Source organism: Cheilinus undulatus, linkage group 12 (assembly GCF_018320785.1).
Source record: "Cheilinus undulatus linkage group 12, ASM1832078v1, whole genome shotgun sequence".
Lineage (NCBI taxonomy): Eukaryota > Metazoa > Chordata > Actinopteri > Labriformes > Labridae > Cheilinus > Cheilinus undulatus.
Window position 1 is genome coordinate 21,136,534 of NC_054876.1, and position 13,548 is coordinate 21,150,081.

The following is a 13,548-nucleotide window of genomic DNA, read 5'->3' on the forward strand; positions in this document are numbered from 1 at the left end:
TTAATTTACCCACAAAGGGTCCAGTCAGTACGGAAGAGTATTAGGGCCACTGAAAAAAAAATATTTTGAGACGAAAGTTTTTTTTTCACTTGTGAGAAAAAAGTCAGAATTCTGAGATTAAAGTCAGAATTCTGAGAAAAAAGTCAAAATTCTGAGATTAAAGTCAGAATTCTGAGATTAAAGTCAGAGTTCTGAGATTAAAGTCAAATTCTGAGTTTAAAGTCAGAATTCTGAGAAAAAAGTCAGAATTCTGAGACGAAAGTTTGAATTCTGAATTTAAAGTCAGAATTCTGAGAAAAAAGTCAGAATTCTGACTTTATTCTTCAAATGAAAAAAAAGTCTCAATTTTTTTTTTCAGAATTCTGAGATTAAAGTCAGAATTCTGACTTTAATCTCAGAATTCTGACTTTTTTTCTCAGAATTCTGACTTTTATCTCAGAATTCTGACTTTTTTTCTCAGAATTCTGACTTTTTTCTCAGAATTCTGACTTTAATCTCAGAATTCTGAGTTTAAAGTCAGAATTCTGACTTTAATCTCAGAATTCTGACTTTTTTCTCACAAGTGAAAAAAAAAAATTCGTCAAATTTTTTTTTTCAGTGGCCCTAATACTCTTCCTTAAGTCAGTGTTGTGTTCACCCAGTGGTAAGTTTAACAGTTTAATGTTTACTTCTGCAGAATCGTTGGTGTTACAACAATGATACATTAGAGTGTAAAAAATGATCCAAGTTGGCCTTACTCTTCTGAATGAAAATAAAATGATGAACAAGACGAATCACTGATTTGTCCTGTACATGATAATGATTTTTTTTTTCTTTGTTTTTACTTTACAGTTTTCAGGATTCAGCCAGGAATCACACATCCTGGCTTAAACTAGGGAAAACCATGTATTTCTTGTATTGAGGGCTCACAATGAAGGCTTCTCCGTTCTTTGTCTCATCTGTCAGAAGTTCAAGAAGGCACTTTGCCACATCTGACACACTGGGAGAAAAATACAAAATCACTTTTAAACATGATCACATTTTCATACCAAGTCATGATAATGTAGTCTACATCCAAGGTTCTCATCTGGTCTGGCCTCAGGACCCACCAGTCTGTCTTACAACAGACCCAAGTTTCCAAAAAAATTTCAAAAATACATGTTTAGTTAATTGAATTTGTTGTAGTTTTGAGCATGATTGGACCAAAATGCCTGATATAAAAAAGAAAAGGGACAAAACATACAAATTGTATCCTCTCTTTCCACATCATTATGTGTCAATTTTTGCCAATTTTTCCAGAGAACTTGTGAAATTACTTCATTATCATGGGAAAAGTAGCCATTATTGCAAGAAGAGGAGATAAATTAGTTGAACTATTGATCAAACATTTAAATTTACCCAATTTCACAGTAAAACAGGGTAAAATAAAAGGTATCGATGCATGTCCGATAAGGACTTCAGGACTTTTGCCACCATTTTTCTTTTCAGACACCTAGTTGCAACCCACTGAAAACTGCTCTGCGACCCAACTTTGGGTCCCGACCCACCAGTTGAGAATCACTGGTCTACATAATACTGTTCAGAAATCTTTTACTTCTTTGTGTGCTTGTTAAAATATGGAATGGAAGTCTTGCCGCCCAAAACGGCATTAAGACATGTTTAAGATAACACAGCTAAGAACTCACCTCAGTGTCCCCATCTTATCTGCCATTTGTTGGGTTGCCTCTGCCAGGGGAGAAAATTTCCCAAGTCTGGTTAAAATATTTGAAAACAGCTCAGTTTCAACAAAACTCGGGCAGATAGCGTTGAAACGTACACTGTAGCCTAATGCAGCAGAGGCAGCCTGGTAAAAGACATACAAACATACAATTAACATTAGTTACATGTTAGATAATTTCTTTAACCACTATACTTAGGCTGAGAAGATTTTATCTAATGAACACTGCCATATGAGGCCTCTATTATCAAGATGACTGAAGGATAGAACAGAGGCTCAGTCTCAGCCTTTACATGCAGTAATAAAAAAGATATCTGTATCTGCCTTATTCCTACTTTTAAGTTTGGACTGATCTACCTTTGCTCTTCCAGTGGTACTGGGACAAATAAATCACATTATTTGATCCAGATTCTGCTACGTAACTAGTGTCTATATACATGGTTTGACCTGTGATCTGAAACATTAAAGATCTTAAACGCTTCCAATTAATTTGCATCAAATTCACACCAAGTGTACAACCACTATTCTCACATGAATTTGAGAGTAAATGCATCGTACTGCTGGCTTTTAGTATTTATGCATATTCTTGTAAAAAGATGTTAGTGAACATAATAGAAATACTTACCGCCATGGCTCGAGTGAAACCCACCACGCCATGCTTAGTGGCTGTATAGACAGGACAGCTTGGTAGAGGGCCGAGACCTGCAGGACAGGTGACACCAGCTGATTTTACTTGTGCTTGATTTCATCAAAACATTGTCTTAAGTTTGAGAGAAATCAAATCATGCAAGTGCTGTCTTTGGAAATATTTCAGTAAAATGGATGATTCAAAAAGGGCAAAGTTGCCGTTTTAAAACTGGGATTTCAAGTGGAGCAAAAACTATTTCATGACCTAAAATTATGATCCTTAAGTAGTAGCTGCAAAGAAAGCTGTTAACTTGTTAGATATGAAGTCAGATGTAAAGCATTTTAAATAATCAAAACCAGCTTAAAATGTTAACAGTTTCCCCAAAGATAGTAAGGAATGCTGTTTTGTCTGTTGGCTCTACCTGCCATGGATGCTGTGTTCACAATGACGCCTCCTCGACCACCGTTCATCTTGCTCATGTGCTCCAGAGCCAGGAAGGTCCCCCTGATAGAACCCATCTATGATACACAACAGGTAGGCTTGGATTAATAACAACAGGGATGTTTTAATTGGTAATGAATACTTTGGCAGCTGTGATTTTTCTGTCTGCCAAATGCTCTGTTATGAAAGAAAGGAAGTCAGATGCAACATAAAAGCAAGTAAATGTAACTTTAGTGTTTCAAAAGTATTTCCTCACAGTCTTTTTACTGGAAAGACCAGGATAAAATCCATCCTTCTCTGTTTTGGTGCAAGCAGGAATTCATGAAAAACCACAAACTGCTAAATGTTATGTAATTTCCTGTTTGGAAGTTATACAACAACAAGTAAATCTGTATCAGATGCAGCTCTTAACTGTTTCTTACAAGGTTTATGGAGACTGTTTTCTCCCAAGTGTTCTCGTTCAAGATGCCAGCATTGTTGCACAGGATGTCTATTCCTCCAAACGTTTCTACAGCTTTCTGTAACGCAGCTTAAGAGACAAAAAAAAAAAAAAAAGAAAAAAAAACAAACAGTGATTAACTTCTCATGTTGCTCTTTCTCTTTATATATCACATTCTTCTGATATGTCCCTGTCTAGTGTTCCTTCTTTGCTGTAAAGATAAGTCAGTTGATTACTTTTATTAATCTTAACTAATCTTGCTTACACACAATTTCTTTGAGAAGGTGCCAAAACTGAAGACTGGTTGGTCTTGTGTATAACATTGTCTTCATGTCCTTGCCAGGATTTTTGACAAACCTTGTCAAGTTACCTGAGGTTATGTTTTGTGTTATTTCAGTTTTATTTGTATTTCCTGCTTTACTTTGTTTTTCACTTACCCTTTTCACAGTCTTCCAGGCCCTGCTTCTCCTGTTTCCCATCTTCTGTGTCTGCCCCGCCCCTGATTGCCCACACCTGTCTCATTATCCCGATTGTCAGCATAATTAACTTCAGTGTCATCTCTCATGTTGCAAGTTAATACTGTCTCTGGGGACCTCATCCTCATATTCTTTTCTGTTTGACCCTCGTGAGGGAATTTTAGCCTGCCTTTTGATCCAGCCTTGGCCTTATCCCATGGTTTCTGTCTGCAGTACTGTAAGTAAGCAGTAAAGTTAGTCATTTTTTCTTATACTGCACTGACTTTGAACTGATTAATGGAGCTGCCTTTTAAAACAACCCTGAAGGAGTCTGGTCTTTATCTATTGTGTCAGTCTTTGTGTCAAGGAGTAGATACAGCCTTTTGCTAAAGTGAGACCAATGCAGGTGTGTTTGGGTCTACATTTTCCTTAAATTTTTGCTCTATAAATTCTTATAATGAATAATTCATCTAAATGGCTTGTATGACTTCTTCTTATATATATCAAGAAATTCATTTTTCTTTATATTTTTAATTAATATATATTATAATGGTAATTTATATTCCCATTTAGAGAGAAATGACATTATTAGGATATGCTTTGGAGTTTGGCTAGTACTGCCAAAGAGACAGAATAAGTATTGGTCCTATAGCTCACTTCTGGTTCAAAACAACAAAATAACCAACATGTCATACATTTGTCAACTAAACAATGGCTGATGTTATAGTGGTTAACTCCACTTTTATGTATACACACATGGACAAAAATGTTGGTACCCTCCCATTAAGGAAAGAAAACCCCATAATGGTCACTGAAATAACCTGAAAGTGACAAAAGTACGAATAAATAAAAATTTACTGAGTGAAATCTGACATTGTGTCTGAATTGTGGTTCAACAGAATCATTTTAAAATGCAAACAAATATACTGGCCATTGTTATTGTAAAGTGTTCATTGTTCTTGATGCAATATTTCATGAAAAAAAAAAATAAAACTCATGAAACTGACCTGGACAAAAAATATGCTATCCCTAGAAAAAAAAAGAAAAATAATTTAACCATAGGAACATGTTATACTAAGTTGTGTCCTGTAATAAGCATCACAGGTGTCTTTTAACTTGTAATCAGTCAGTGTATTTAAAGGGTGAAAAGTAGTCACTGTACAGTTTGGTTTCATGGTGTGTACCACACTGAACATGGACTACAGAATGCTAAGGAGAGAGTTGTCCCAGGAGATTAGAAAGAAAATTACAGACAAGCATGCTAAAGGTAAAGGCTATAAGACCAGCAGCTTTATCTTCCTGTGACTAGAGCTGCACATAAAATTCAGAAGTTTAAGGCCCACAGAACTGTAGTCAACCTCCCTGGACTTGGCTCCAAGAGGAAAATTGATGGATAATATGAATGGTAACCAAAGAGCCCAGAACAACTTCAAAAGAGATTAGTGGTGAACTCCAAGGTAAAGGTACATGAGTGTTAGGATGTACCATCCATATGTTTAAGCCAAATTGAACTTAAAGGAAGACAACTGAGGAAGACTCCACTGTTGAAAGCAAATGTAAAAAAGCAAACCTGGAATTTGCCAGAATGTATATGGACGAGCCACAAAGCTTCTGGGAGAATGTCCTTTAGACTGATGTGACAAAAATGGAGCTTTGTTGAAAGTCACATCAACTCTATGTTTGCAGATGCAAAAATTAAGCATTTAAAGACACGAACACTGTACCGACTACACTGAGGAGACTCAGTTATGTTCTGGAGCTGCTTTGCTGCATCTGGCACAGAGTGTCTTAAATGAAATCTCAGGACTATCAAGGCATTCTGGAGTTAAATGTGCTTCCCAGCTTGGTCTCAGTTGCACATCATGGGTCCACCAAAAGGATAATGACCCAAAACACACAGCTAAGAACACCCAAGAATAACTAAAAACAAAACATCGGACTCTTCTAAAGTGGCCTTCTAAGAGCCCTGATCTACAACCTATTGAACATCTGTGGAGGGAGCTGAAACATGCAGTCTGGAGGAGGCACCCTTCAAACCTGAGACTGTTGTAGCAGTTTGCTCACAAGGAGTGGGCCAAAATACCTGTGGACAGGTGCAGAAGTCTGACAGAGAGTTACAGAAATTGCTTGATTACAGTGATTGCCTTAGGAGACAAGCTTCATTACAGTGAAAAAAAAAAAAATAGTCTACATGCACATCCAAACCTAGGTAAGCAGGTACTGAGCCGAAAAAGAGACTAACAGAGAACAGAAGGACGTTTCACACACTGCAGGGCTCCAAAAATATAATTATTTGTTGCACCAACGTGACGTTTCGAGCAGAATAGCTCTTCATCAGACTAAAGTGACAAGTGCAGAGCGCCTTACTAAATACAGGTGAAGGTAATCACAGACAATCACATGATCTGATTTCAGAGTCATCACATGAACATGTTTCAAGGACAAAAAAACAAAACTAAACAAAAAAACATAAACATACAACCCAGTGGTTGTATTACAATACATTATCACCCAAAGGTCTCAATGAAGAGATGGATATCCGCCCCTCTTTGTAATGTGCATGCTGTGGTTCACCTCTACCACCATTACTCAATCATCATATAGATTTATGAATTTGTACTCTGAACTGTTAGTTGTGAAAGTCATGTAATATTGTCTATAAACTGATCTGCTTTGCTATTTATTACTATGCTTTATCAATTATCTGGTTTCTTAAGATTATTCAGAATAATAGCTTCATAGAATGACAGGATCAGAAGTACAACACCCCTATTTACCTCTCATGATAGGATGATGGTTCATCTCTGATTCATCAGTAGCACCCACAGCACTTAAAGGCGCCTCTCCATTTTAATAATGTACTTTATGACAGCTTCTAGCCTGATGCTCATTACATTATACCATGGAGGTTCTCAGCTGAGTTATGTATTTGTTTCTCTGTACTTTAACAGGCTGTAAAAATGTTTTTTTCTGCAATCTACACAGTCATATGTTCTTGTCCTAGATCTGCATGTGCAGGGTTTGTTACATTTTACTTATCTCTATAATGAGGTTTACAAATAAGCACTATATCTTGAACATTTGAAACTGTAAATATCGCACATAACCACTGGGTTGTATGTTTGTTTTTTTTGTTTTTTTGTTTTGTCCTTGAAACATGTTCATGTGATGACTGAAATCAGATCATGTGATTGTCTGTGATTACCTTCACCTGTATATAATGAGGCGCTCTGCACTTGTCGCTTTAGTCTGATGTAGAGCTATTCTGCTCAAAACGTCACATTGGTGCAACAATTAATTATATTTTTGGAGCCCTGCAGTGTGCGAAACGTCCTTCTGTTTTCTGTAAGTTTCATTAGGGTACCACCAATTTTGTTTATGTGTGTAAAGTGTATGGTGTTGAAATTTTTTCAAGCTATATTGGTGGTCTTACACCACTCCAAGTTTCTCTTTATTCCTGATTTATGATTTATGTCAACAACTGTGTCTTCTGTATACACAGAAATTAATACAGAAAGAACAGAGGTAGATACACAATCCTTCATGTATTGCATGTTTATCAGAGGTGGATAAACAACCGCCCAGAGAAATCAGGGTCAAAGTCTAATGTGACAAAACATCTCATATTGATTTGCATGGAGACCAACTGATATGAAACAATAAACTCATTTCATTACATTTATTTATTACATACAGTATATGCATTAAACTACTATGGACCCAATGAAGACTAGCTGACATATTAAGCTCTATTCTTTGGCTAGATAAACTGGGCTCCACCCCTTAAAGCACGCATTAAGCTGGAACTTTATTAACAAACCGGGTTAATTATTGATTATGACAGACTCTTTTTATGCTGGGATACCTTGAATAACCTCAAAAACTCTGACCAAAGCCCTAACTTAGGTACTTAAATGCCTCAGTTTTTCCCTTCACAGTAACCGAAATGAAGATTTAAAATCTCAGCAGGTGATTTTCATACATTTTAGATGGATATTGATGTCAAAGTTTATACCACAAAAACAAACCTGTAGCAGACACTGTTAGTGAGTGCATGGGCTTGTTGCCGAGTTTGTGTTTACCTTTAGTCTGTTCCTCTGATTCAATATCACATGCAAGGAACAAAGTACTCTCCTGTCCAAACTCTTTCTGAAGAGCCTCCAGTAAACTCTTTCCGGCAGTTTCATTCACATCCAGGAGGGCCACCTGTGTGAGAGACAGACAATGACTGTTACAGTTTATATGTCACATAAAGCTACAACTCATTCAGTCCAATATGTGTTCAATAAATCCTACTTTTATCGCAATGGTTATTATATTTGATTGTTCTTTAAACTATGACTGAGGGGGGGCTTGAGATCAAACTAAACATTATGCTGACTTTTGGGATGTAGTAACTTTGTATTATTTCTGTTCATATTTTATGTACTTCTTATTAGATATTTAGCTCCTTTTCTCCTATTGAGAGAATAAAAACCAAAATTTTCTTATTTTCCGTTTAGCTTCACTGACTTGACTCTAAGAGGTGCACATATTTAACGTGGTATGTGTAACAAGTTAATAAATACATCATATCAAATGGTTTGTATCGTATCATATCATAGATCAAACTGAACTGTTACAACATGCTGGATTTTTGTATCATATCCTAGCCTATCAAGTTGTGTTGTAAGTAGCGCTGTCAAATGATTACATTTCTAGGCAGATTTAATCTCAGAATTTCTGTAGCCAGCCCCCTGTTTACTGCATATTGAAATTTCACTGTTTCACTGTTTTGCATGTAAAACTGTTTTTATTTCATTTCTGTGCAGTCTTAAACTAAGGGTAATTTGCTTCCTGTTTGCAGACAGATCTGCTTTCATTTTGAAAAAAAGGAACTTTGGAAAGATCAGAGATTGTGACATGAACTTAACAATCAGAAATGGAACTTGCAATGGATTAATAAAGAAAATGAACAAACAGTAAAAAGGTAAATACTTCATAGCTCAAGGTGCAGGTGACTTTTGACTTGTCCACTGAGCTGTCAGTGAGTTTTTAAAGTAGTACTTTTTTTACATCACTCTGGCTGTAGGGAGACAATGCAGTTGTTTCACCAGTGTTTACTGAGAAGGGCAACAGAGAATGGGGATTGATCCAATAAAATAATCCACTATTTAAGGACCTTAATTAATCACAGTTAACAAATCAATGCTGACAGCCCATATCGGATAGTATTGCCTATTTGCCTTAAAAAGTATTCATATCCTTTCATTGATTTTCTAAATCAGATATGGTCATGGTACTGTCAATTAAATATAAACATGTCAGGTAAAGTGACTGCATAAATATCCACCCCCTTTAAACTGGCCAATCCAACTCAACAGAGGTCCAGTCAATTGGTGTTAGTAGTCTCACAATTAGTAAAATGTGGATCACCTGAGTGCAGTGAATGTCTCTCGAGTGATTGTAGTATAAAGACACCTGTTTCTGGAAGGTCCACTCACTGGTTGATGAGTATTCCTTACTACGATTACACCATAAGGACAAAAGAACACTCCAAGCAACTCAGAGAAAAGGTTACTGAAAACTATAAGTCACAGGAAGGATACAAAAAAAATATCCAACAGGAATATGACGTGTGTAAATCTGCCTAGATCAGGCTGTCGTCACAAACTGAGTGAACTGTTACCCAGGTTTTTCACTATTCAAAGCTGGGGCGAAGGGGTTGAATATTTTCATAAGCACTGTAATATTGCATAGTTCATCATACCAAGTTTTTCATGGTATCATATTGCATATCAAATTGTATCATACTGTATTGTATCGTAGTGTATATCTTACAAGGGGTTTGAAAATATAAGAAACATCCTTGATTTAATGTACACAGTGTACAATGTACATACACAGTAGGAATAACAAAATCAGAAGAAAGGGGATAGAGAAGTCCCATGTAGAAAAAACACAGATTCAACTTCCTGTCTAGAACAAAAAAGTCTGTCCTTATGTGAAACTTTTGTCTGGGTGTTCTGACTAATCCAGGCATCATGAAGGCCCCGAAAGACGGGAGAACATGTCATGCTGACAATAGAAAAACTCTACGCTTTTAAAGATGCCACGGAACTGGTGCTATAATGTTTTGGCACTCACAAGATACAGGTGTGCATACAGTAATCAATGCCAGTGTAGCAGAGGTCTGGAGGATGACTTTTCTTTTGATCTTAGCTGTGTGCCTCAGTCCAGACAGTTCCTGTTATGCAACACAATGCCTTAGTCATACCTCTGCTTCCCATATGCAGACTTCTTCATAGAACCACTCCTCTAGTTTTTAACTCATACTCTTCAAATCCTCTCTTTGATAAAATGGTTCTCTAATAACTTATTACAACAGATTCTCACAGAGCATCTAATAAGATAAGTGGACTTGATGTGACAATTAATTGAAGCTCTATGTCTACTGGCAAAAAAAAAAGAAGGAAAATAGAGATGAGATGTCTTATACAGTCTCCTGAAAAGAGTGCAGCAGACAGACATTCTCCATTATGGAAAAGTGATTTAGGAGAAAGTGAAAAGGTTGATTTATACTAAAAGGATAAAACGGAAACAATGCCATGAACCTAGTTCGTTTAATTGCCAGAAAACGTCTTTAATTGTATTTTCCATAATTACAGTGCAAGTTAAAGCTAAAGTTAAAACCTATAACTAAGAGATAGTCTTAGTTTGAAGTTGAATTGCATTCACCTGAATAAATAAAAATGTTCTTTGTTTTTCTGAGTTAGGTACGCAAAGTAAAAAAAAAAACTATTTAAATTTGGAAAAACAAGGCTCAAAAAACATTGAGAAAAACGGCGGTAAGTTTGTTTTTCTCCTCATTCAGTCATAGTACTTCACATTTAAATGTTAGCACGCCGAGTACGTTGTAAACCATTTTTCAGCTATTTTGGGGTCCTTTGTAACAATAGGAAAACTTTTACCTTGGCACCGCTTTGCAGGAGGACCTCCGTCATTGCTTTTCCTATGCCCGAGGCTGCTCCGGTCACTACAGCTACTTTACCGTTCAACGCCATGACAGCTGTTCAGTCAGAGAGGAGGAGAGTCCAGATGGAGAATGAGATCCCTGCAGGAAATGTAAAAGTATCTGAACAAGTAACTCTGCTTTTGTAGAGACTAACAGATACCGCCCATCTGAAAACTAACACTGTGTGTCTCAGCATGTTTGTTATGACGGTATATTGCAGAGTCAGCCTGTAGAGATTTGAAATGACTGTTTTATATTGCAAGATACCGAAGCCCCGCGGGCATTAAAAACGTTTTAAGAGTTGTGCCACCATAATTTAACTGTAGGCTACGATCAGGTAGGGTACTTTTTCTGTTACTCTAGGTCAGCAACTTTAAAATGTGCTTTTATTCGTGCGAGGTTCAAAAGCCTTAAAACCGATTCATGAGAGGCTGTTCGTGGATTTTGTGTACGCTGAATTTAATCAGCATGTACATTACTCAATACTGCTTACGAAGGAGACATGTCAAAATACAAGAGACTTCAAAAATAGGTATTAATGGACTTTTGAATTATTATTATAAGCCGTTTAATTTAGACGTTATATTGGCAGAACAGTGTAGACCAGTGATTTCAACTTTTTTGTGTGTGTGCAAAAGGCACCCCTAAGATCAAGCCTAAATCTTAAGACACACTGTATCGATATTCCATAAAAAAAGCCTCTTTAACATGTTACAGCAACTGAAGTAAAGTAAAGTTGCTGTAAGTATAAATAATTGTACAAATTCCCACGGCACACCTAAACTTGCCTCAGTGCAAACAATTTGATAAATTGCTGTAGACTGCCTACGCATGTTCTTAAAACTATGACCACTAGATGGAGGTATAGTCCTGTAAACAGAGGGAGGTTTCTGTCGTCCAACAGTGTATCCAGAAAGCTTTCAGACCCTCTTCACTTTTTTCATTTCAGGGTTGTTATGTTGCAGCCTGATGGTACTGTGGAAACAAATCTTCATTCTCTTTAATCTACACTCCAGTACCCCTTAATGACAACATGAAACTGTTTTTTTTTTTTAATCTGCAAACTGACTTAAAGTAAACAACTGACATGTCACATTGACATTAGTATTCAGACCCTTTGTGTTTCTACACCTTGGCTGGAGTCCAAGGTAGGCCTGTATGGGGTTTAATTCCTTGACTACTGTTGATCCAAATTGTGCTTTAAGACGAGTTTATAATAGTAAACAAAGACAGCAGCTAAAAGGCTATGAAGTATTTTTGCCTCTGAATTTTTCACTGTTGGCTGTAATTGGAACACTTTTTGGATTGAGAAAGTTTAATACTAGAATAGACTGGATAGTTTTTAAAAATTTATGAAAGCACCTTGAATAAGATGCTGGCAAAATGTGATATTTGACACTTTACGGGGGAAAAAAACTTTAAAAGGGCCTACAGTAAACTTCATACATACAACTTCATTCATGCATACAGAAAAACATGCTCTGCCTCTGTTCTCTGTTTGCAGTCTGTGTTTTAACTGTCTCTTCTACAGCATTTTCTCTCAGTAATACCTTTTTTTCACCATACATTTACACTGCATGAGTCACCAGCAGGAGTTGCAAAATTTGGACTAGTTTTTTCTCGTATGTGTGCTCAGGACGCCTGTTGCTTAAAGGGTTTTGATAGGCATACTTGGCAAGACTGTGCATGTTCTTTCTGTAGAGACCACTGACTGAAATACTTTTGGATATTGAGAGTACTCTAATAATGAAAAGCTGTATTGAGACCACAAATGTCTTGGATATGAGATACAGTCTCTAGTAAAAGTATGTGAACCCTTTGAGATTTCTTGGATTTCTGCATAAATTGGTCATCAAATGTGTTACGATCTTCATCTAATTCACAACAATAGACAAACACAGTCTGCTTAAACTAATACTGCACAAAAAATTATATGTTTTTATGTTTTTATTGAACAAAACATGTAAACATTCACAGTGCAGGGTGGAAAAAGTATGTGAACCCCTAGGCTAATGACTTCTCCAAGAGCTATTTGGAGCCAGGAGTCAGCCAACCTGAAGTCCAATCAATGTGATGAGATTGGATGTGTTGGTTAAAATTGTCCTGCCCTTTAAAAAACACACACCAGTTTTTTGAATTTGCTGTTCTCAAGAAGCATTGCCTGATGTGAACCATGCCTGGCACAAAAGAGCCCTCAGGAGACCTACGATCAAGAATTGTTGACTTGCATGAAGCTGGAAAGAGTTACAAAAGTATCTCTAAAAGCCTTGATGTTCATGTGTCCACGGTAAGACAGACTGTCTACAAATGGAGAAAGTTCAGCACCATCGCTACTCTCCCTAGGCGTGGTCGTCCTGTAAAGATGACTGCAAGAGCACAGCGCAGAATGCTCAATGAGGTGAAGAAGACTCCTAGAGTGTCAGCTAAAGACTTACAGAAATCTCTGGCACATGCTAACATTTGTGTTGAAAAATCTAGAATAAGTAAAACATTATTTTTAGTAAATCAACAACAGAATGGCTTCAACAGAAGAAAATACGCCTTCTGGAGTGGCCCAGTCAGAGTCCTGACCTCAACTCAATAGAGATGTTGTGGCATGACCTCAAGAAAGTGATGCACACCAGACATCGAATAATATTGCTGAACTGAAACAGTTTTGTAAAGAGGAATGGTCCAAAATTCCTCCTGACTGTTGTGCAGGTCTGATCTGCAACTACAAGAAACGTTTGGTTGAGGTTATGCTGCCAACAGAGGGTCAACCAGTCATTAGCCTAGGGGTTCACATACTTTTTCCACCCTGCACTGTGAATGTTTACATGTTTTGTTCAATAAAAACAGGAAAACATATAATGTTTGTGCAGTATTAGTTTTAGCAGACTATGTTTGTCTATTGCT

At 36.9% G+C, this 13,548-nt stretch overlaps 2 protein-coding genes across 3 annotated transcripts in view; one reads left to right on the top strand and one right to left on the bottom strand.

Annotated features, from left to right (window-relative positions):
• Window positions 1–556: 556 nt before the first annotated feature.
• Window positions 557–10,747, bottom strand: zgc:56585 (uncharacterized protein LOC393297 homolog). Of its 2 annotated transcripts, XM_041801806.1 has the most exons (7): window positions 10,610–10,747; window positions 7,742–7,865; window positions 3,188–3,294; window positions 2,746–2,842; window positions 2,322–2,398; window positions 1,665–1,822; window positions 557–979 (listed from the first exon to the last, which is right to left on the bottom strand). In XM_041801806.1, exons 1-7 carry the CDS (start codon window positions 10,700–10,702, stop codon window positions 853–855), a joined length of 783 nt encoding a protein of 260 aa, XP_041657740.1. In that variant the 5' UTR covers window positions 10,703–10,747; the 3' UTR covers window positions 557–852. The 2 variants fall into 2 exon arrangements, with proteins under 2 accessions (XP_041657740.1, XP_041657741.1); XM_041801807.1 differs by lacking the exons at window positions 7,742–7,865; window positions 10,610–10,747 and adding an exon at window positions 3,642–3,762.
• larp1 (La ribonucleoprotein 1, translational regulator) overlaps window positions 3,793–13,548 on the top strand; it is a 99,539-nt gene continuing 89,783 nt past the window's right edge. The window contains exon 1 of the mRNA XM_041801805.1: window positions 3,793–3,897. The gene's annotated coding sequence lies outside the window, so the exon portion shown is untranslated. The remainder of the gene's footprint in view (window positions 3,898–13,548) is intronic.

Bases quoted from the DNA above. Each gene is read 5' to 3' on its own strand.
- zgc:56585 (XM_041801806.1), bottom strand. From the start codon at position 10,702: ATGGCGTTGAACGGTAAAGTAGCTGTAGTGACCGGAGCAGCCTCGGGC. The intron at 1,823-2,321 runs GTAAGTATTTCT...GTCTTTTACCAG, and splicing joins GTTTCACTCGAGCCATGGCG to GCTGCCTCTGCTGCATTAGG. The intron at 980-1,664 runs GTGAGTTCTTAG...TTTTTCTCCCAG, and splicing joins GATAAGATGGGGACACTGAG to TGTGTCAGATGTGGCAAAGT.